The sequence below is a fragment of the Apus apus genome, chromosome 9, assembly GCF_020740795.1.
Source record: "Apus apus isolate bApuApu2 chromosome 9, bApuApu2.pri.cur, whole genome shotgun sequence".
In the NCBI taxonomy this organism is placed as follows: Eukaryota; Metazoa; Chordata; class Aves; order Apodiformes; family Apodidae; genus Apus; species Apus apus.
Window position 1 is genome coordinate 3,353,612 of NC_067290.1, and position 22,232 is coordinate 3,375,843.

The 22,232-nt window shown below is 39.3% G+C and overlaps 1 protein-coding gene across 7 annotated transcripts in view; it reads right to left on the minus strand.

Moving 5' to 3' along the window:
- The window catches only part of SLC6A11 (solute carrier family 6 member 11), a 94,962-nt gene extending 81,416 nt beyond the window's left edge, over positions 1-13,546 (minus strand). The window contains exons 1-5 of one of the 7 annotated variants that reach the window (XM_051627788.1): positions 13,523-13,546; positions 12,395-12,625; positions 8,357-8,491; positions 8,044-8,184; positions 6,533-6,623 (exon numbers count right to left, since the gene is read on the minus strand). In XM_051627788.1, coding sequence (XP_051483748.1) covers positions 6,533-6,623; positions 8,044-8,184; positions 8,357-8,491; positions 12,395-12,614 — 587 coding nt within the window. In that variant the 5' untranslated portion in view covers positions 12,615-12,625; positions 13,523-13,546. The other 6 variants (XM_051627790.1, XM_051627785.1, XM_051627786.1 and 3 more) reach the window with 6 other exon arrangements.
- Between the last annotated feature and the right edge of the window lie 8,686 nt (positions 13,547-22,232).

A 22,232-nucleotide genomic window follows, 5' to 3' on the forward strand; every position in this document is an offset into this window, starting at 1 on the left:
TGTTTTTTTAATCTTTGGACAAAACTGGCATGCAGACGTTTTCCTGTTTCCTAATTGAAACAAAATTTGTGAGCCATAATGCTAAATAGTATGTAAAAAGTACGTGCCTCTCATTTTTAGCACCTCTACTCCTGCTATAGCTCAGATCTCCTTCTGTAAAATGGAATAATTTGACCTTACTGAGATTTTGTGAAGCATAATCAAGAAAACTATGATTGCAAAGCCATTGACACCATGAGCACCCTAGGAAGCCTTGATTAAACTAATAACTTTGTCAGCAGAGCAGGAATCCAACTATAATGAGAATATAAAACATAATAAAATGAACCAAGAGAAGAATAAAATATTGAATACCTGTGTACTGTTTGCTCTCTATGTATCCTCTAGCAAGAACAAAGCAGATCTATTGAAGAAATATGAGGCAGTTTTTCAACTAAAGATGATCACACTAACAGATGATATGAACTTAAAGCTGCACAACTTCACCTCTGGCATTTCCTTATACCCGAATACTTCACTTTGCAACTTTTAGGGTCATTTTTTTCTCCATAGGAAGAACGTTATGTACAAGGTAAAAATCAAAAAACACTGAAGTTAATCTGCTTTGTTTTGGGTAACATGTATCCCTCAATATTAAGAAATCAACTTAACATTTTGACACCTACTCCATTTACTTATTTTAACTGAAAGCAGGCTAAGTTAGTGGTTTTGAGGCAAAACCAGATGAAGAGCTTGTGTTTCTCACAACAACAAAACAATTTTCACATGGCCTTTTATGAACTGAACAGAAACAAGCAAGCCTGGCACAACTCTGTGTTCTACAAGACATGCACAATGGACCCAGTTCTGAGAGGTGCTGAAGATCTCTGGGTACTGAGCACTGCAGGATCAGGCCCAACTTGCTAATGACTTTTCATAGGGAAGTAGGATTAACCACAATGTGACTCTTGCAGTCATTTGCAGCATGAATGAAACAGGAAAAACTCTTTTTGACTTTTCAAGGAAAGAGTTTGTGCCTTTTCCTTTTTGCTGAGAACAGCCCCTTTTATTTTCCCAAGACAAAAAATATGTTTTTTTCTCACTAGGCTTGACTTGGAAATGCTAAGGATGTGTCACCCCCTCCAAAGAATGACAGGCCAACAACTAGACCTCCTTTAACAGAGGGCTAAGTTGTTGTTATACAGCCAATAAAAAACTATTGAGGTGGAATCAACCACAAAACCATGGGTCCTCTGTCTGTCCAGCTCCCTTCCCAGGCACTAGAAAGCTCAAATTCCTGACCATGGTGACAGACTCGAGTAGCAGCCAAAAGAGCACACAGACAGAGCTGCTGCCCCCTCTACCTGCCAGACAATTTTCTCTCCTAGGAAAGTGCACAGAACAACGGAGTGGAGCACTTTTTCCTCTCTATTCTGCTTGCCAGGCTATAAACGGAGCCTCATCCATCATGGGGTTGCTTTAACCTATCCAAAACAATCAACACCTCTAGTATTACTGCAGCCATCACTACAAACTGTTGAAATTTTGGACATAAAAAATGTCACTGTGCTGTACCTTGAAATCATGGTTGCTATTTTTTTCTTAGGAAACCCTTAATCAAGCTATCCAATTAGGATGAGACAAATGAGGATGAGGAGACGGCTGAGGTATTCAGTAACTTTTTTGCCTCAGCCTTCACTCACAACCTCTCTTCCCACACCTCTTGAGTGGATGGACAGCAAAGCAGGGACTGGGGATCAAAGCCTCTTCCACCATAAGATCAGATGTGTGACCACCCCAGGAATCTGAATATATATATAAGTCTATGGGGCCTGACAAGATGCGTCCTAGAGTCCTGAGGGAACTGGCAGATGTAGTTGCCTAGCCATTCTCCATGATATTTGAAAAGTCATGGCAGTCAGATGAAGTTCCTGGTGACTGGAAAAATGGAAAGACTGCACCCATTTCTAAAAAGGGTAGAAAGGAGGACCTTGGGAACTGCTGACCTGTCAGCCTCACCTCTGTGTCTGGGAAGATTATGGAACAGATCCTCCTAGAAGCTATGCTTAGGCACAAGGGAATAATTTGACCTTACTGAGATTTTGTGAAGCTAAATGAACATGTAAGTAGTCAAGAAAACTATGATTGCAAGGCACAGGGAGGCAATTTGAGACAGCTAGAATGGCTTCACCAAGGGCAAGTCTTGTCTGACCAACCTGGTGGCCTTCTATGATGAAGTGTCAACAACAGTGGACAAGTGAAGAGCCACAGATGTCATCTATCTGGACTTCTGTAAGGCCTTTAACATGGTCCCCCATAACATCCTTCTCTCTAAATTGGAGATACATGGATTTGATGAGTGGACTGTTTGGTGGATGAGGAACTCTGGATAGTCACATCCAGAAGGGAGTGGTCAGTGGCTCAATGGCAATATGGAAATTGATGCCAAGTGGTGTCTCTCAGGGATAAGTATCAGGACCAGTATTCTTTGATACCTTCATCAATGACAGAGACAGCAGGATCGAGTGCACTCTCAGCAAGTTTGCAGATACACAGCTACAGCTATGAATTACAGGCTCACAAATATATTTTAAGTTTTGAGGTTCTTGCATGTATAATGAGACTCCTCTGAGTGTACCAAAACAACATTCAGGACTTACTACAGTACTTACCTCTAAAGTCTTAACTTTTTCCTTTTTTTTTTTTTTTTTTTTAACAAACCAACCATCCATGACAATAGGCTTTCACTCTCTATGTGACCCAGATATCAAAGCTGGAACAGAATGTTGCATTATCAGAGGAATCAAGTCCATACCTGCTAGGGTAGCAAGGAAACTGTATCCTCTGTACAGACCTGAGGAAGGGTGGCTACTAGTCTGCAGGCCAGAAAAGCTTCATAGCACTGCAAAGCATCCTCTCAGTCATGACTGTACTTGGGTGAGTTGCTGTTTGACTTCAGCAATAGCTTTAGGAGTAGACAAGAACACAGAAGCAATAAAAGCTAGAAATATTTCAGCAGAGAGGCTGAAGCCTTTATTTGCAATCCTCAAACCAATGGCTGATTTGGATTTGCTTCTAGTCACAAATAAATAAGGGCTGAGCCTTCCAGTCTAGATGATAGAAAAGACCTACTAGTACTAGTTAAATGGGGGATGGGGGGTGTGGGGGAAAAGAACAATACTTGTTTTCAAAGCCAGAAGTAAAAACATCCTTTTGGGCCTGGTGTATTAATTTCTGCACACACAAACAAATCCAGCTTGTGCCCGTTACTGGCCTCTGCTGGCATTTAGGTAACACCAGTCTAGGCTGCTGTGTGATACATGACAGCCTGTACATCCCTCACCATCATTCACTTCTACACTGAGAACACCAGGCTTGAAACAAACACACAGCATTACTAAACACGCGTTTGTGCAGACACTGAGCTCTTTTTGTTGGTGGTTTGTTCAGTTTTTTTTAAATTAAAAAAATCTGAATATATTGTGAATACTCTAGAAGACTGTGGCAATGTGATATGATTATCAGAGGAAAGATGCAGTATCACCCTGACAGTTTACAAATGCAGTAATTCAGTTCTACATAGAATGATACCCCATCCAGTAAGCAAACAGGATCACTGGTCACAAAAAGTATCAATCTAATTCACAAATTATCTCTCTGGTGAAAAAAAAAAAGGAACACCCTAAAATATCCACAACCCTCCAACTTTTTTTTCCCTTTACACAAAAAAATTGTGGCCATGACTTAGAGGAGTTTCTACTGCAGATTTGACATGGCAGAGAGCAAAGTGTAAAGGCTTTGAATGGGGTGGTTGTTCAGAAGAAAACTAGAGCCTTTCCCTTCACAGGCATCAACTTAATTAATTGTAAGGAACCTGGTCACTATGCAAATTAAATCAGTCCTGTGATTGGTTACTGCAGCAATTAAGATTCTTACACACTATCCACTTGAGTTCTGAAAATAGCAATGAGCATCTGCTCTGTGCAGTCTACCCCATCAACTTTAGTTGTGCTACTTGGTTCAAAAACAGTCTTTCAATAAATTTATGGTTCCTTACACTGGAATTTACAAAGGAGTAAAGCAACTTCATGAGAACAAGACCTCTGACTAAGTGAAATAACATTTCTGGTAACATCTATACACTATAAGATGACTTGCTGGACAGATTCACTAGTCTAATAATATATCTACTACATATTAACTGCTCTCTGATCTGCACTGCACATCTATAGATAAAGATCTCTACTATGCATTTAAGACTTATGTCTTAAATATATTCTTCTGTTTATTCCAATTAGTTACTTTAATGCAAATCAGTCCTGATCTTCAATAAAGCTCATTCTTCCACTTCTAAACTAGGGTGCCACATCTATTTTAAATATTGAAACCATGCAATATCACATCTACTTAAATTTTAACAAGGCAAATATCTTCCTCAGCAGGAAGAATATACATTCATTTTCCAAGGGTGAAAAGCCATTCAGCTTCAGTTTTGCTTGGACAAAGAAAGTTTAATATATTAAGCTATTTTGGCTAGTAAATTGTCAGCATTACAATAAGTTTGCGCACAATATAACAAAGAAGCTTCAAATAAACAGCAAATTATTTTTTTCCTTCTCTTTTTTTGTAATTTTAAAAGATTTGGAGTATTTTCAACTTTGTACACACAAGATTGTAAAAAAAGTTAGAGAAAAGGCTAAATGTGATTATCGCATCTAGTTTCATAATTCATTCCTAGCTCAGCCAAAATCAGGTAGGCACACTGACACAGGTTGCCCATGGAGGCTGTGGATGCCCCATCCCTGGAAGTGTTAAAGGGCAGGTTGGATGGGTCTTGGAGAAACCTGGTTTAGTGGGAAGTGTCCCTGCCCACGCACAGGGGTTGGAACTAGATGATCTTTGGGGTCCCTTCCCATCCAAACCATTCCAGGATTCTATGATTTAAAACCCACTGCAACCTGAACGCAAGCTTAGCTATAGAGTCTTGTAACTCTATGTGTGTCAAAATAACACTAACACAGGAATTCAGGCAATTCAAAGATAAACATAAAAACCCTCCAAACTCTAGAAACATTGGGATATAAAACTTAGTATGTGCCCTCTATATAATTCAATGGCCTGATGCCTACTTCTCTGCATAACTGCAGTTACCATCAATTGCTGACTTCAGAATATTGTTGAAAAGGCAAATACAGTGAGTAAATCAGGCTAGTACTGGAGAAAATACTTGGTTCATTTAAGTATATGAAATTTTATTTCTGGTTAACCCAAAGGACTATAAGATATTTTTGTTAAAATGATGAAGTGAGAGATAAGAGATGCCACTTCAGAAAGTCTTGTACATTTTGAAACATTAGTTGGTAAGTAGGAAGAGTAGGTAGATTTTTACATGTTAAGTGTTCAGATTATGGAAAATTTTAAGAGTAAACAAAATTCCAATTTTAACCAGAGAGTGTATGCATTTTCATGCCTTGCTCAGATTTCATTTGGCTTAGGGCTTTCTCATTTTTAAATAAAACAGTATGATATTATATTTAAATAAAACAGTATTACATACTGAAGCAATAGCTACCACCCATGAAGGCTAAGGTAACTGATGTAGCAAGACAGAGAGGGCTCAGAGGCAAAGACAACAGCATAAGCTATTATTCAAGAAAAATATGTCAATGTGAAGTACTCCGCCCAAGGACAGTGTTTTAAGTTATGGTCCTTTCAAAGTGCAGCTGTTGCTGTCCTGAACATAAAACAGAGCTCTGAACATACAGCCTCATAATAAGGCTCTATATTAATAATAAAATTAATGAAATTAGAATGGGCCCTCAAGAAACATTAGTAACCCAGATTTTTGAAACATACTCTGTGAGATGACTTAGTATTAAAAGTAACATTCCATTTCTATGACTGTCTCAACACACACTGTGCCTTGCAAGGAACAAATATGCAACTACACATGCACTAATTAAATATTTATAGTAAGAAAAAAAAATGTCATCACAAAAGCAGACCATATTTCATAAAGAAATAATTCTTTTCTGTTACTCCAGCTAGAAATCAGAATCAAGGAAACACAAGAGTGGAACTCTCCTATTACTATAGCTGAATAACTAACATTTACATAGTCCTTGAAAAAATAATGAGATAAAGAAGCCAAAATATTAGCTAGCTCAAACAAGAATGATGATGCAACTTTCAAACTCTTAAGAAAAGAAATGCCCTGGAAGAAAATGAGAAATATTAAAAATCATCTTTTCTTTCACGTCTGCCTCCTCATTAGTATGGGTTTGAGGCTCTTTCCTCCAGCAGCAGGAGCCAAGCTTCCAAGCAAGTGGCACACTTTGTTCTATGTTCTTTCAGGATATGGAATTCCTTTCCTTGTATCCTCTAGAAGAGTTAAAAACTCTCATCCTGACTTTCTTTGGCTGTATGAGAAAATTTCCAGCTGAACTCACATCACTAAGTGCTATAGGGTTACAAGGTATCTAACCATGTGTAAATGATCAAAATAGTGGAAGATAATGAATAGTCTGATCAAATGTAAAGTTTGTGTACTCACTCCCAGAATTCCATCACTGGAGAAGTGGCATTTTGTAAAGAGACTTGACTGCAGTTGCTCATATTAAGTTTTTGAAATTCCACACAGTTTTCTATAAAAGAACAAAAAAAGAGTTTGCTATATTGACACTTAAGTACATTTCTTCTTGTACATCTTCTCGTTCATGCATCCTGTATAACCACCACTCCATAACACAATTTCCCCATGTGGTTAAAGGACTTCTAGGTACAGTGAAATGTCACAGCTGCTACTTCTGCAACACTGTATTTTGGTCACCAAATCACAGGGCTAGCCCAGAAAATATCAAAGAAACAAGCTACATTGTCCCACAACGCTTTCCAAAGGCACAGTTGCAATGGCAAGGGCCAATGAAACATCTGAGACAGAAGAAAAGCTTTGAGAAACTGAGGCAATTGCTTGGGAATTACAACATACTCCTACTCCAACTGCTGAAATACTGCCAGCAATAAGTTTCCACTTTGTCTTAACATGGCAAGTGAAAAGTCACTTGGGCTCATTAATATCTCTAATATAGAGAAAGGAGATCAAGGCAGCATTGTTGAGTTGACACTTGCTATTTGCACAGATTCTCTAAGCTCCTTTGCAGAATTGCTGCTGAAGCCTTTCACATCTATTGGGCCCAAGGTGGGCTCCCTAACATAACCTCAGCTGCAAGATTGCAGAAAGCTTTAGGGTGTGCTCAGAGAACACTATAACCACCAGTTAATAAAACCATGAAGACAGTACGATTGGTACATGATCTGAAACTGGACAGTAACATGGGGAATAAAGGCAAAAACTTCAGGCACCTGGAAATAAGGGCATTGTTAAGCATTCCTCCCCATAGATGTTCATGATCTTCAAATGCAGCAAGTGGAGCGTTACAGAAAAAAAAAATACACCAATGAGAAGGCAGATGAAGGGCCCTATACTGCAAACCCTTCTGAATTCACACCTCAGCTTTCACGGAAGAGGCTACTTTGCAGGCAATGAGGATTATTTACGTGACTGAATTTTCAGAAGTAGCTTGATAAGCATTATTTCTCAACATCTGGCATGAAACAGAGTGAACAGTGAATCTAAAGTTCCACATTTAATATTTTCCTCTCCATTTAAATTCCTCCTGATTTCATTAGAGCAAAAGAACAAGACTGTAACCTGTCATCAGGTCATCAGCTCTTCAGCAGAATTCACTTACTTTATTCAGGAAGAATAGATATGATTGCAAATGAGAGTCTTGAGATTTAGCCAGAATATCTTACAAAATTAACGAAGTCTAAAGCTTCTTTTGCTATCTGCCATTATATTCTGCAGGAACAAATGCTGATACAATGACCTAAACCAAAAATGTATGAATAAATCCTCACTCCATAATTCCTTTTCTGTGGTGTAGTGTGATGTGATTGGGCCATTTCCAAAGACTTTCTACCAGAATAGTTTTCTTCCTGATATGTTCATATATCAATTATTTGGAAGTATTTCTATAGCAACAATCTCTACTGAGGTCATACCTGTGTTCCATTCATGCCCACAGGTAGCCCAAGGAAGCTCTGTAGTAAAGCAGTTAAACAAATAGAAGATAGCCCATGCTAAAATGATGATGTAATATACATTGAGATGTGCCTCTATAACTTGGGTAGCATATCCAATACCTGGAGAAAAAAAAGAGAGACACAAGAGAAAACTTAAGACTCTTCAGATACTTTAAAATCAAAGGCTTACTACTTTAAGAATATAATTTAACTTCAATTTTGATAGAGTGTACTTAATTTTCCTTCAAAGCTAATGCATTCTTTTGCAGTAGAACACAGAACTGTTTGTTACCTTCAAATAGAGGGCAAACTTTCCTCCAGCAAGTAATACCTCCTTCACTAGTAAACTGTCCCAAGGCCGTTTCCAAGAAAAATACTGGTATTCCACAGCAAATGAAAAACACCACATAGGGGATGAGGAAAGCACCTACAAGCAAACATTGAGGGGGTATTGGTTATAATTGATAAAGTTCCTTGATAGCTTAGTGAGAAACTAATTTTCTTATTAAAGGAAGGACCACCTATTAGCCACCTCTCAGGCACGATGCTGAAAGTGCAAAAAGGGTTTACTCCTGGCCACAAAAATAAAAAGTTAACCTGTAAGCTAATGTCATTAACTAAAAAAGACCAAAGTTCCTCAGCATAGACTAAATTCTGCTTATGTGGGACTCAAGCACAGAAAAGACCACAGTCGTGCTCAGCCACACAGTTCTGCTTTGATTATCGCCAAGTCAGTCTACACTACCTTCTCTTCCTTGCTTTTCTCATGAAAGCAGGGATGAAAAAGTGTTATGGAATATAAATCCCAGAAATCCTTTATGTGTTATTTGGATAAGCCTGGTGATAAAGATCACAAAAAGGGAAAGAACTACTTACAAGAACAGGAAAGCAGAACTTGGCTTTATCAGCTAGAAATAATGAGAAATTATAGGAAAATAAGAAAGCATCAACATTTTGTTAGATGCTGTCAGTAAACTCCAGCACAGGTAAAGAATAGTACAATTCAGAGCTGAAGCATTGTATACAACAGCAAGAAAATCTTCACTTGTTGATTACCACATAGCAGAGGTATTGTACTTCAAAATGAATTATCATGTCATTAGGTGTGGCACCTAAAGTGGCTGTGAAGGATGCAGAAGCAAAAAACAAGAGACAAGATACATGTTAGGCATAGTGTCACTTGATGATAATGCAGATTTTAGGTATTCCATTTAGAGTTGTACCTAAATAATTAGGAAGAAGATACAGCCTTTTGACTACATAGAGAATCCATTAACATATAAGGCATAAAGAATTGTCTTCCTCATTCCTCAAGCACTCAGACTTTCTGATGAGTCAACACACAAGGTAGAAAGCAAGCAGCTGTATTAATTTAGACTGAAACAAGGAAAGAAGGAAATAAATACTGAGGACAAAGCACAAAATAACTGATTCTGGCATTTTTTGCTTACACCAAGAAAGCTGTACTGGTTTAACCAGGCAGACCAGCGCAGCAAAGTACCACACTGAATAATTTATCTGAAGTTGTAGGAAGATCACAAAACATGAACTGTCTAACTAAGTTATGACAATGAAGATTAGTACAAGATACACAATGTGTTGCACCCAGGCCTCAGCCTACTTGCCGACAATCAAATAATTCCACAACACTAATTAACTTCATTTAAAGCTCCCATTAAATGTCGTAAGCATCCCACCATTCATTCCATTTCAAATCAACACAAGGTATCCGAAACACACTAAAGTTTTGCTGGATGCAGTTTTTCCTAGGAAAAAGTGATTTACAGTGCTGTCCAACACCGCATACACGTTGATCAGATCTTTACAGCACCAGCAGTAGCAGCGTTTCCCCCTCAATGGGAGTCCTAGAGATCAAGTTTATCATTAACGAACCTTAATCTCTGTCAGAATAGTAACTTTGAACAAAATGTCTCTGAATGCACTTTAGGATAATTTCTACAACTGCTAGGCAAATATATGCCCCCTTCATGATCCTTAAAAAACAACCAAAAAAACCCACAAACAAAACACCACTGCACACCCACAACCTGCCACAATTCTTATGCTTTAGGCATGTTAATTAGAAAGCTGAGAAACTAAATGCAGCTGCTTTAACTTGCAGTTTCTTTCTTCTGACCCAGTACATCGAGAGAGATCTCTTCATGGGTAGTATCTTGCCTCAACCAGGCAACTTGCCTATAGTTGAACCTCAGCTTAAGCAATACACCTCGATTTCACAAAGAATGGAATCCTTGCTTCTAAAACATTGTTTCTCTGTATGATTCACTGTGAAAATTGTTTGAACAAAATCTTCATAGGCTGAGTGAAGTGCTGGCCAGCAGCAAATCCAGCTCGACCCACCCATAAACACAGTCATAGTGAATTTAACACGGCAACTTGTTGAAACTCTAAGTATTAGCTTTGACACAATTTTCCCAACACTGTTCTACAACAGGTAGACAACATAAAATCACAGGACAACAGGTTATCCCAGCTTGCAAACAGAACACACTCCAATAAATACCTAGTTCTAAACACGCAAATAAACTCATTTTCCTTAAACACCCACTAAATACTGCTAGGAAAAAATTAAAAGTACAGAAGCTAATGCTTACACCTGTTTTGACTTGAAGTAACAAAGACAGGCCAGACTTCAGAAGTTCCATACTACTGCTTCCGGATTCATTCTCTGTCTATCAAGTTATTTCACAACTACCTCATATATCTTATAATTGTCTTCGCTTATCACACATTAAGCAGTTTTCAGTATTTACATCTGATGCATCAAACAAGTTCAAATCTGTTCTAATTCCAGCAGGGCATTCCAGAGATCTATAAAAACAGAGGTGATAGCCAGAGGTGATAGACCAAGTTCTCACTGAATAAAATTGAAGTCAATAGCAAATTTTCCATGGTGCTAGGAAAAAGACCAACTAAACCACACACTAACTCTTTTCTTAAAGAATACAAATCACCCAAAAATACAATTAGATTTTTTTTTCTACCTAATGTTATACCCCTAAAAATTATAGCATCACATTTTTTTACAAGCTAGCATATAAAGGTTACTATATGAACAAGGAAATCTTCATTATGCATCAAAAGAGACATTTCAAACTTTTCGTCTGCCAAAATTTCTCTGGGAAAACTTTGACAATCAACAAGAAACTGTTCTGCATATCATATCCAGTGTATTAATATTTATGTACTAGGAGTAGTACTTGGTAGCATCATTCTGAAAAAAGGTGAATTCTTATCTCAGTTTTGCCGAAGTACAGCTATATAAAGAAAGGAGCTGCAAACCATAAACATATTTCCCACAGTAGGATCAGCCTTATAGAAATGGCAGACAGGGGCCAAAACAACCCCTGAGTTCAGACGACTGTGTCTAGGTTTGAAAGGACAAGGGAAAGACATTTGGCACAGGACTGCTCACAAACAAACCGAATCTTTACAAATCAGCCTTTGGACATATTGTTCTTCTCCCAGCTTATTTGCTTACACTAAGACTGAATCAGACCCTAAGTGGAGAAAATGTTGAATTCAGTCCACAGAATACTAAGCTAAATGTTTCATTTACTTTTCTTTCCTCATTTCACAAGTCACAGCTGACCTGCTTATTCTTAACTGCAACATATCTTACATAGTTTATACTTAACTATATCCAACACATGCCACATGCTGTACTTCTGTAGAAATAAAGTTTGTTCTTTTCTCTCTCGAATAACATTCTTAGTCTATAAATTTTTTAGGATTTGCTCACTTATTTGAGTAACAGGCTGCTTTTTCTTCCCCTACCCTACTGTAGTGATTTGGGAAGTAGTGAGAGAAAAAAAAAAAAAAAGTATGGTTTAGCTTAAAAAAACTTCATATAAAAAAGAAAAAAAGTAATCTTCGTAGCAGTATCAAAAACACTACTCATCCTCTCCAAAGTATACTGTGTGAAAAACAAATTGCTATGTTCTTTTCAATGTCAGATATTTAAGAATGCTTAGGTCTGTATTCACATGCAAAAGAAAATCCAGTGTACTACTATAACAGAACACTGGCTTGTCTCAAATAAAACATCTTACAGGAGGGAAAGAAAAAAAAGAAAGAAAAAGAAACTTGTGAAAGTAAGCTACACACTACATGGGGAGGAAAAGGAAAGAGAAACACAATGATTTGTTTCTTAGTTGTCATATGCATAGTGTTTCCCAATCCACACATACACTGAAATCCTGAATACCTGTCACTTAACTAGTGCAAGAAATCATTATAAAGCTTTCTTAACTGTTTATTTCTCATATGTTTATGGTGAGCTGTAAATCAACATATAATGCCATCTTACCTCCTCCATTCTTGTAGCAAAGATATGGGAATCTCCATACATTTCCCAAGCCAATAATCTCCCCTGCCACAGAAAGCACAAATTCAACCTTATTGTTCCAGTGACCTCTTTCATGAACTTTCTTATCATTGCTGTGGACAAGGTTGGTTCTTGACGCTTCTGGGTCTAAAGCATCTTCTGGCTTGCCATTAATTATAGGAATAGTCTTTTCAGCTGTCATGACTGTTCAGCCTAGGGGAGAACAAAAGAAAAACACACATGTTTTGAGTCACTCATTAATAATATTTTTCAATGACTATAAAGCTTATAATTGGCTTCTTGTTACCTATGTAAATTTGCAGCTGAAAGTGATGGAGGCAACTCCATAAGGCTGGAAAGGTTGTAAAGAGGAAAAAAGGAACATTAAGGGGGTAAAAAAAGGAAGCTTGTGCAGAAGGGAAGATTTCCAAGTTGAGACAGGCAACTTAGGAGTATGACACTGTTTTAAGGTGCAGGTAGCAAAGCCTTTCAAAAATCCCTCCCCAGGCAAGGATCCCAGCTTGACTAACCTACCAGAGAACAGAGATCTCCTGCACCTTCCAGGCACACAAGTGAGAGCAGCAGAAGAAAAGGATGTGGAGAAGGGGGCCTGAACGGCCTGTCTGGAGGAGCAAGGAAGCTCCTACACTACTCACCCAGGGCTCTGGCTATGCCTGCCCGGCTGGGAGAGGGACAGGGTCTCTAGCTCAATACTCGGCTCCCAGCACACCTCCGGGGCTGCCGCTCTCCGCTCGGTTGCGCGGGAGGGGCAGGACGGCCGCCGGGCAGGGGGAGGCGGGGATAACGCGGACTGCGGAGGATACCAGGGAGCCGGGTAGCCTCGTCCTGTTCTGCGGCTGCTGCCCGGCCGGCCGGCGGGGATAGGATGCTCCCCGCACTCTGGAGCCGGGATTCGCAAATGCTCAGCCTTCCCTGAAGCGATGGTATAACACCCGCCTCCGCCCACCTCAGGCTGTCCCACCAGCTCCCCCCTCCTCCTCCACCCAGCATCATCACCCAAGCATCCCCAGCCCCTCGGCAAAGCAGCCACGAGCAAGCTCCGGGAGGTACCCAGCCCTATTCCTTGCACCTCCCTCGGCTTCCCCCGACCTGGATGCGGGTCCGCGGCGGAGCGGGCGGCGGCGTCTGCCTGAGCACCTGCCGCCCGCCTTGCTGCAGGGCCCGCCGCCCCGGCGACAACAGCCCGGCCCGGCGACAACAGCCCTGCCGGGCGACAACAGCCCTGCCCGCTCCCCCGCTGCCCACGGGGCAGCCGCGGCTTGGTTTGCTGCTGTGTCTGGTTCAAGTTCAGGCCTGGCAGCAAGTTAAGAAACAAACAAAACCCCAACACCCCCCCAAAAAAAAACAACCAGACGAAAACAGCTGACATTAAGTTCAGCTGGAAAGGGAAGGGGAGAACGGGATATAAAAAATGGGGGAGGGAAAGGAATATGTGGAAACAATGTGGGCACTTTCTAGTTAGGCTGGGAAATTACAGAAATGTCCCACGTGGGCATTTCTAACCCAGGTTTTGCTTAAAATTCTTTTAGTGTAAAAGAGAAGAAAGAATAAGAAAGAAGAAGAAAAAATAATACAAATAGTTTTGGTTTAGGTTGAAATATTTAAAATACAACTTTCCACACACCCCACCCCCCCCCCAGTTAATTTGCTCCATTCCCCTTGTGTGTGTGTCCCCCTATATTTTTTTGTAGGTCAGTTATTTCCACCCCATGTTTCTCAACCCAAACTAAATACCTCTTCCATTATTCCTCTCTGCAGCTTATCCTGGTCAGATCCAAGCTCAGCTGCAGCTGTGACCACCACTGCTTTGCTCCGCAGCTACAGGAGGTGCTCTTTGGAATGCTGTCTTCTCAAATCCTGGATTACATTTAAGAGTGATGGAGGATGTTTTGTCCCAGACATTGCATGCTCTTCCATGTGAGTTCTCTCCTTGCCCTCCAGCTCCATGGACTTTTACACTGCCAGGAAAATTGTTATCCAATGCTTACTGAAGGAAGTGGAAAGTTGCCCATGGATAGATTTCATATTAACTTCAGCTGACTCTGGAAGCTAGAGCCTGATTACACGCTGCTTATATATGTAGCCTCAGTGTGTTTATGCTTTGAAGCTCTACTGTGGTTAAAGTTTTTAGAATTTTCCTTTTAAATTATGTATCACTCAAGAGCGGGTTTTGGGGTCTCACCCTACATTCCCTGTCAACTCTATATTACATAAACCCTTCCACTGGACAGGTGCAGGATGAGGCCTTTTCTGCTCTTATTGGTACCAACATACACTAATCAAACCTATATTGTCAAGGGAAAAACTGCCAGTGATAAAACTATGATCAAACTGCAGAATTCTGATTTAATTTTTAAATTTGTGTCTTTCCAAACTGTTATCCACAGATATCACTACCAGAGCTGTGTTTGGTTTTGGGTGGTCTTTTCTGTTGTTTTGTTTTAATGCAGCTGTAATTCATTATCTGAGGATAGAAGACAATTTTTCCCAACCTGCCTTTGTACAAACAGAACTCAACTTTGAAGGTTTTTGTTGTTTTATTCCCCCCCTTTCAACTAGTTTTCTGCAGGGATCAACACAGGCATTGTTTTTCTGTATTCCCACCAGGCTGAGGAGGCTCACCAGGAATCACTTAAACATCAAAGCTGAAACTGAGTTCTCATTTCATTCCTGAGAGTAATTCTAAAAATGGAGGGAAGCTAAGGGACAGTAAACCTTTGTCTGATGGTTCAATACACAGGAGAGACCAAGCAGACTGATGATACCAAACGGAAGGGGTATGCTCCAAAGAACAGTCCATGGGATGGCTGGCAGATGCAAAAGATGTTTAATCAGTGCTGATTTTCCAGGGTTTAAAATTATTAATTCCAGAGGAAAAGTATCCACTACAGAATACTGTATCCACTACAGTATTCTTGTACTGATTCCCATTCAGTCTCCACCCAATGGAAGGGTTTATGGAAGTAATGTCTTAATACTTTCTGAATACTTTGCTGAAATGCAGGACAGCGTTTGGAACATAAAACTTCGCAAATTTTAAAACAGACTGATAACCTGTTTTTTTTTCCATTTGGTGGAGCCTCTTCTATTGCAATAAAAAAAAATAATCTGCTTTACAGGTTAAGTCTCACTTCACTCACTAACCTAGTGCGTCTGATGCTCCTCATCACAAATTCAAGCCTGCTTCTGTCAGCCTGTTGGGATATTTGCACCAGACATGCAATCAGAGCCCAACTGAGTGGCTGGCATGAGAGCAAAGCTTGCAGCCTGGCTGTGCTGCAAGAAAAGACATTGATAGTTACCAGGATCAGAAGGCTGTTGCTAGTAAAACCAGTATCTACTACTACAATGTTAATTAACTAAAACATTAGTACATATTCTATAGAAGGGCTAGCAGCATCACACATCAAGTAATCTAGTTATGCCCAAGTACATTTCTTCTGCATTGTTTACTACATTCCTGACAACGCGGCATCAGTTCTTCAGAAGCATTTAGAATTGTTGCCTCCAGCCTGTACACCAGAAATAAGTTTCCTGGCCATTCCTCTTAAGTCCCACATTAAATGGATGTGATCTAACACAGCAACTCCAGTTCTGCCTCATTTAGATTTATACTCCACACTCAAGGAAACCATTAACTCTCTGTAGAAAGTTGACAGGGGTGGAAGAACAAACCAGATGTTTTTGCTCGCCAAAGAAAGGTGCTGAGAAGTACCAAGTATTTTAACACTACATTTACTTAGATTTATAAACTAAAATTAATGAAGTTGAGGAATTGATATATAAGAATAACTTGATAAAAGAACTTTCAAGAAAAAGCCACATGCCTACAGGGTTTTGCCAGGACACTGAAATACATGGCCCAGATGCACCAAGGAATACACACTGTACCCAAGCTGCTCTGGTTACTGCCAGAACTCTTATTCAATCTGGTTTTCCATGTATTCTGTTCTGGGACTTCTATCTGGTCCATGCTTTCAAGACACAAATACACAGAGTGTTAAGACACACCAACACATGTGGAGGATTAACTCTTGCATTTTTTCTCCTTAGTGTCCAACCCCTCCACAGTTCAGAAGGCACATGAAAAAAAACCTACACGATACAATCTCACTGGTTTGCTTCTTATGCTTTGGATGTATAACTTTTCTTGGAAAACAGGATATTTTGCTTATCCTGCACCTTTGTTAGGATGCCTCATTTTCTGTAGCACTACATTTGGACAAGACTGAAGTCTCTGCTGCACTACGTAATCTTTTGGCCCACACATGCGCCTCTAGATTTTTGCATTTTTCCTGACCAACACAAACAAAAGAAGAGGCAATAAATAGATGTCCAAAAAAGAATTCTCATTAAGATTAAAGCTGCAATGAACAGAGCTATTTTCCTAAGAGGGATCAACGCCACGTTCGTGCAAAGTGAGCAAAAGTCATGTTATATAACTTTGGAAATTAAAAGGCTTGGGCTTGGCTCCACTTCTCATTACAAAACCACAGTAACTCCGTTGTTTTCTGTGTTGTTTCAACAGTATAGAGCCCTGGGTAAGTAAAATTGAAGGGAGAAGGGAACAGCAAGCCTCTCCAGATTTAAAAGTTTTAATTTAGATTTGATGTAAGCAAAAGCTGCACAAGCTGTATGTAAAGATTTCACGAAGCCAGGCTCTTCGTGGCTAAATAGCTACACAAAAGAGAAGAAATACACATTTCATTAGTGATAGTGATCTGACACAACATTTTGGATCAAAAAGCCTAAGAACACGAAGCAATTTGTGAACAAGATACCTTTAGCTATACTACTACAGACTAGACCTAAGTCAAACAGCAATAGGCTGTCAGATTTGTGCCTAATCAGTTTTCTGCAATGGGGAAACATGATTTTGTTGTTGTTGTTGCAGATAAGAGCTTGAAGTTAAGCAACGACTGATCGTTCGGCTTCTATTCAAAAAGGCTTAACACAGTGTATCTATCTCTCAAATTTATTGCCCATCACTCACAATGGTTGAGATGTGGAATTTAAAGTTCAAGAGAGCTTTGAAAACCACTTTTTCATCTATTGAGGTTGGCCTTTGGGAGCCTCCTCTTGTTTCTTGCCACCAAGTCTGAGATCCATATTTTCTTTCTGTTATACTAATTTTATCTTCCAGACCTTCTTGTCTTCTAAACAGAAGTGGGTAACACATTCCACAATATGGGTTTTCTGCTACAGTCTTGCTACCGTGTCTCCAGCTTTGGATCACCTCTCAGGCATCCAGCTGTCAAAGGCTGAACTCCAGTTCCGTTGCAGGGCTCATCATTGCCTTTGTCAGACAGACTTCAGACAGTGTAGTGACTGCTTCTATTTTAATATATGACAAAGGTGATCTAATGTCTCAAGAGAAAGGTGGTACACGTCATGGGTTCCTCCTGTTGCCTCCAAGCACCATTCCCATTGTGTTTTCTGGGGATACACTGCTGCAAATGTGGCTAATCCCATCTTGAGCTTCCTAAACATGAGCTGTACAGAGAGGCAGCACTTGGAGGGAACCTGCAACAGTGAGGCTTATTCACAACTTCTAAGAGTCAGCAGTCATCTATCTAAATTGAACAGAGACCCTTTCTATGTTGTGTACAAGTCCTATCTACTGACTTGGCTACCAAAAGCATGTTTTGTTTTGTTGTTTGTTTGTGTTTTGTTTTGTTGGTGGTTTTTTTTTACTTTTGCTAGTGCTTAGAGTGGCAATAAATTATAAGCAAGAAGTTATTTTTTATGAAACAGCATCCTCAAGACTGGCTGTAAACCTTGAGGCACTGTACTTCTGAATCAGAAAACATGAAGTATATTTCTATAGAAGGACAAAAAATAACCACCCAGTAGCACAGCAAATGTATGCAGCCAAAGATGTCCAACAAGACAGAGGAAAATGCACTACTCTTTTTGGAGAGAGGAAAATACCTATCCATACAAATGACAGTACTAAAGATTATAGGTGACCTTCTCAGACACCTGAAGTCCTTTATCTTGTCCTGGACATTAATTTTTACTGTAGAGGAAAGAGCAGGGTAAGGAGTTGCTTTGTGCACTGCATGGTCCAGGTTAATGTGGGTAGACTGTTAGGATTTATCAAGTTCAAATAATTCAACAACTTTACATTTCAGGTGGGAAAGAGTGAACCTGATAGGAAGCAGCATCTTCCCAAGCTCCTCGTTGAGGTCCTATTGCTCTTCTTTCACATGAACAGCCCATCTGGCCAGACTTTGTGTTAATCCATTCACTTCATACAATTTAACTGGGCTTTCAGGTTTTGGATTGAGTCTATGGAACAATAATTAAAAAAAACATTTTCCAGCTTATAAATTACGCTAATAGTCAATATTTTAAGTAAATAAACACATAAATACAAATAGCTTGCAATTATATGCCTTCATAGATATTTTTAAATGTACATGTAAAGGAGCAGAAACATTTCCTGATGAAAACTGATTTCTTCTGTTCCGCTTCAACAGCTTAGTATGTTCATCTATGTAACTTCCCTACTGCACTGGTTTGGGCTGAGATAATTAATTTTCTTCACAGTAGCTGGTATTGAGCTGTGTTCTGGATGTGTGACCAAAACATTGTTGATAACACACTAATATTTTAGGTATTACTGAACAACAAGTAGGCTGGAGGTGGAGAAGGAGTTGGGAAGGGACACAGCTGGGAAGCTGACCCCAGCTGACCAAAGGGATGTTCCGTACCATATGACATCACAGTAAGCAGTAAAAGCAGGGGGCAGGAAGAGGAAAAAAGGGAGAACAATGATTTGAGTTATGGCATTTGTCTTCCCCAATAACAGTTCCAAACAGTGAAGCCCTGCTTTCCTGGAAATGGTTAAACATCTACCTACTGATGGAAAATAGTGAATTAATTCCTAATTTTGCTTTGCTTGCACACACAGCTTTGTTTCACCTGTTAAGATGTCTTTATCTCAACACATTCTCAGTTTTGCCCTTTCAACTCCCAATCCCATCCCCTTGGAGGACAGTGCAAGTGCAGCTGTGTGGTGCTTAGCTGCCTACCAGAGTTAAACCACAGCTCCCACCCAGAAGCTAAAAAAACTGTGTGTTATATCTTGAACATACAGTGAAGCGCCCAATTGTCCCTCACAAACATGGCAACCTGTGCAGTACTCCTGTTGGGTGAAGGGTGGCAGCAACACTGCACACAGTTTGCCAAATGTAGCTTAAAATCCATCAAAATTAACAACGGCAAATTAACGTAAGAAATGCAGTCATAAGATGTGAATGAGGAAGTGGTTTAGTTCACTTTGGGGTCTGAAATAGGAGAAAAGCTCCAAAAGACATGCCAGCCCATAGGGAAGACGATTTTTCTCCATGATACAAAATAGTAACACGGCAAGTTACCCCCAAAATTGTGTTCAACTCAATCATGTTTTATTTTTTGTATTTAATATATTTGAAAACAGAGTGCAAAATCAGTATTTGTTTACTGATTAACACTGTAAGCTTTTAAGGACTGAAACACCTACTGTTTTAGAGAAAGTAGTATGTGTTATCTAAAGGAGACCTGGTATCCTCATACAGATACTATCCTACTGCAACTGCTCTACCACATAAATTACATATGACAACTTGAACTAACTCAGCAAACAGTTCTTGAGCTCTCTGCTGGCAAAGAGCTAATTAACAATTAATTCCCTCCAACAAGATCCCTGCAGAGCAGATGATGTGGTACTGCAAATGTTTCAGCCAAGCTACATTTCTGTGCACTGTTGAAAGGTACCTAGATATTTTCACTGCTTTGCTTTTTGCTTTTGTATTTTTAATCAGAATTATATTCCTTTTTTTTGAGCCTTGTTGTGCTTGGGGTTTAAGATGTTGCAGTATTTGAGTACCGAAGGAACTCCTCTTACTAAAACATTTTCTTTACAGCTGTGAAAAATCAGCTGTTAACTGACATCAAGCCAACACCTGTAGATTTCTATTGTGATTGTGTCAAAATAGAATTTAATTGGTAGACCAGAAAAAGCCTTATTGTAAAACCCTACCCCACTATGCCCAACAATAGCAACATCTCAGTGTCTTAAGAGACAAAATGCATAATACTCTCAAATTTATTATAGTCACTTACTAGAAAGTACAGCTATGTGCCAGTCTTAGTTCATGGACTGCTCCCTCTTTCACAGCTGAAAGAGGGAGTAGCTGTTAACATAGACTCTAATCTAATCCACTGGAAAGGCAAATGGAGAAGATACCAGAATATCAGATTATACATAACTTCATAACTGCTGGAAAATTATTTTCCCCAATGACTGATTAAAAGTGAGCAATGAAAATAAATGACAAAAGAAACTTAGAGCAAAAAAACGTACCTCACATTTATGTATGCAAAGCTCTGTGTGTAGAGAAATGAAGAACAGTAGGTAGATTCTTGCTGGCACGGATTACAGAAGCCTGATAATGAGCATGGTGGGAGAGCAAGAGAGAACGTGTATTTATTGCTACTGCATTCTCAAAAACTGATGGCATCCATTCGAGTGGTACAATTCAGACACAAAAGACAGAATGGGCAGATTGTTATGAGTGGAAAAAGGTTTCCAGAAACTTTTGAGAAAGTTATGAGAGTGTTATTTTAACATGATGTTTAAAGCAGAGATGTGAAAAATATTATTTAAATTATTCAGAATATTTCTAATAGTTCCTGCTCTATGTCATCCTCTATTCCTACCCTATTTACAAGAAAGCTGAAACTGATCCTACTACATTTGACTACATTGAGAAGAGAAACTTAAATATACTTGTCTCCAATTCTTTTCCAGAAGTCTGGCACTAGGTAGAATCACACTGCCAGAAACATTGAGCTTAATCCCTAGAAAACCAATTGCATTAGAAGAAAAATTTTGCACCTGGTCATTACATGCACAACTTGTGCCAAAGGCTTATGTTTGATTTCCTTAACATCCTAGTGTTTACAGGGCATGCTATAGGCAACATATAAAACCAGATGAGACATTTCATATTCAGAGACATGTAGTTGTTCCGGCTTCAGAACAGAAGGAAGCATGAGAAATTTGGCTCATTTCAATTTGCAGGCTGTAGTAAGAAAGGTGATAGTACAACTGCTCAGTGGGAGGAAATAAACAAGTTGGTATTCTTCTGTGCTCCTAGTATTATGCTTTAGTTTAGACACAACTTCTAATGACCTTAACCCCCAAGTAGCATCCTATTTAAAACTCATTCTCTAAACTGATTGTCACTCAAAATCTGTAGACAAATGGGTATTATTAATTATTTTCTATAGCAATTCTTACATTCTGAAAGGTCATGAAAGCACAACAGAATCTATCATTATGAGCAAGGTGCCAAAGCTACAAATGTCATCCAAATTTAACAAAAGGGGTTTGATCTTCACTGAAGCCATGCAAACGTTCTACTCAACATCTTCTGAGAAATGGCTGCTAGCCTGACATTGTCTAGTAGGTGATACTGTGATACTCAAAACTCCATTGAACACATCACTGCAGGAAATGGTTTTTTGCTGTTGACAGGGAGAATAAAGAGTCATTGATTTCTGGAGTGAAGGAACAATATAAATGTCAAAAAGAATAATACTTTATTTCAGATTTATGAAATCCAGGAAATCTTTGAGAATAAGAAAGTCAGGGAATGGATGGACCTTTTAAACACTTAATATAGAAAAGGTTAAAAGTTTGGAATTTCACCTGACACAGAAAGGACTAATGTCTTGATAGTTTGGAATTCATTCTGGACTATAATGTAACTCTTACTTTCAGTAAAAATATACCCTGAATTAATTTGTT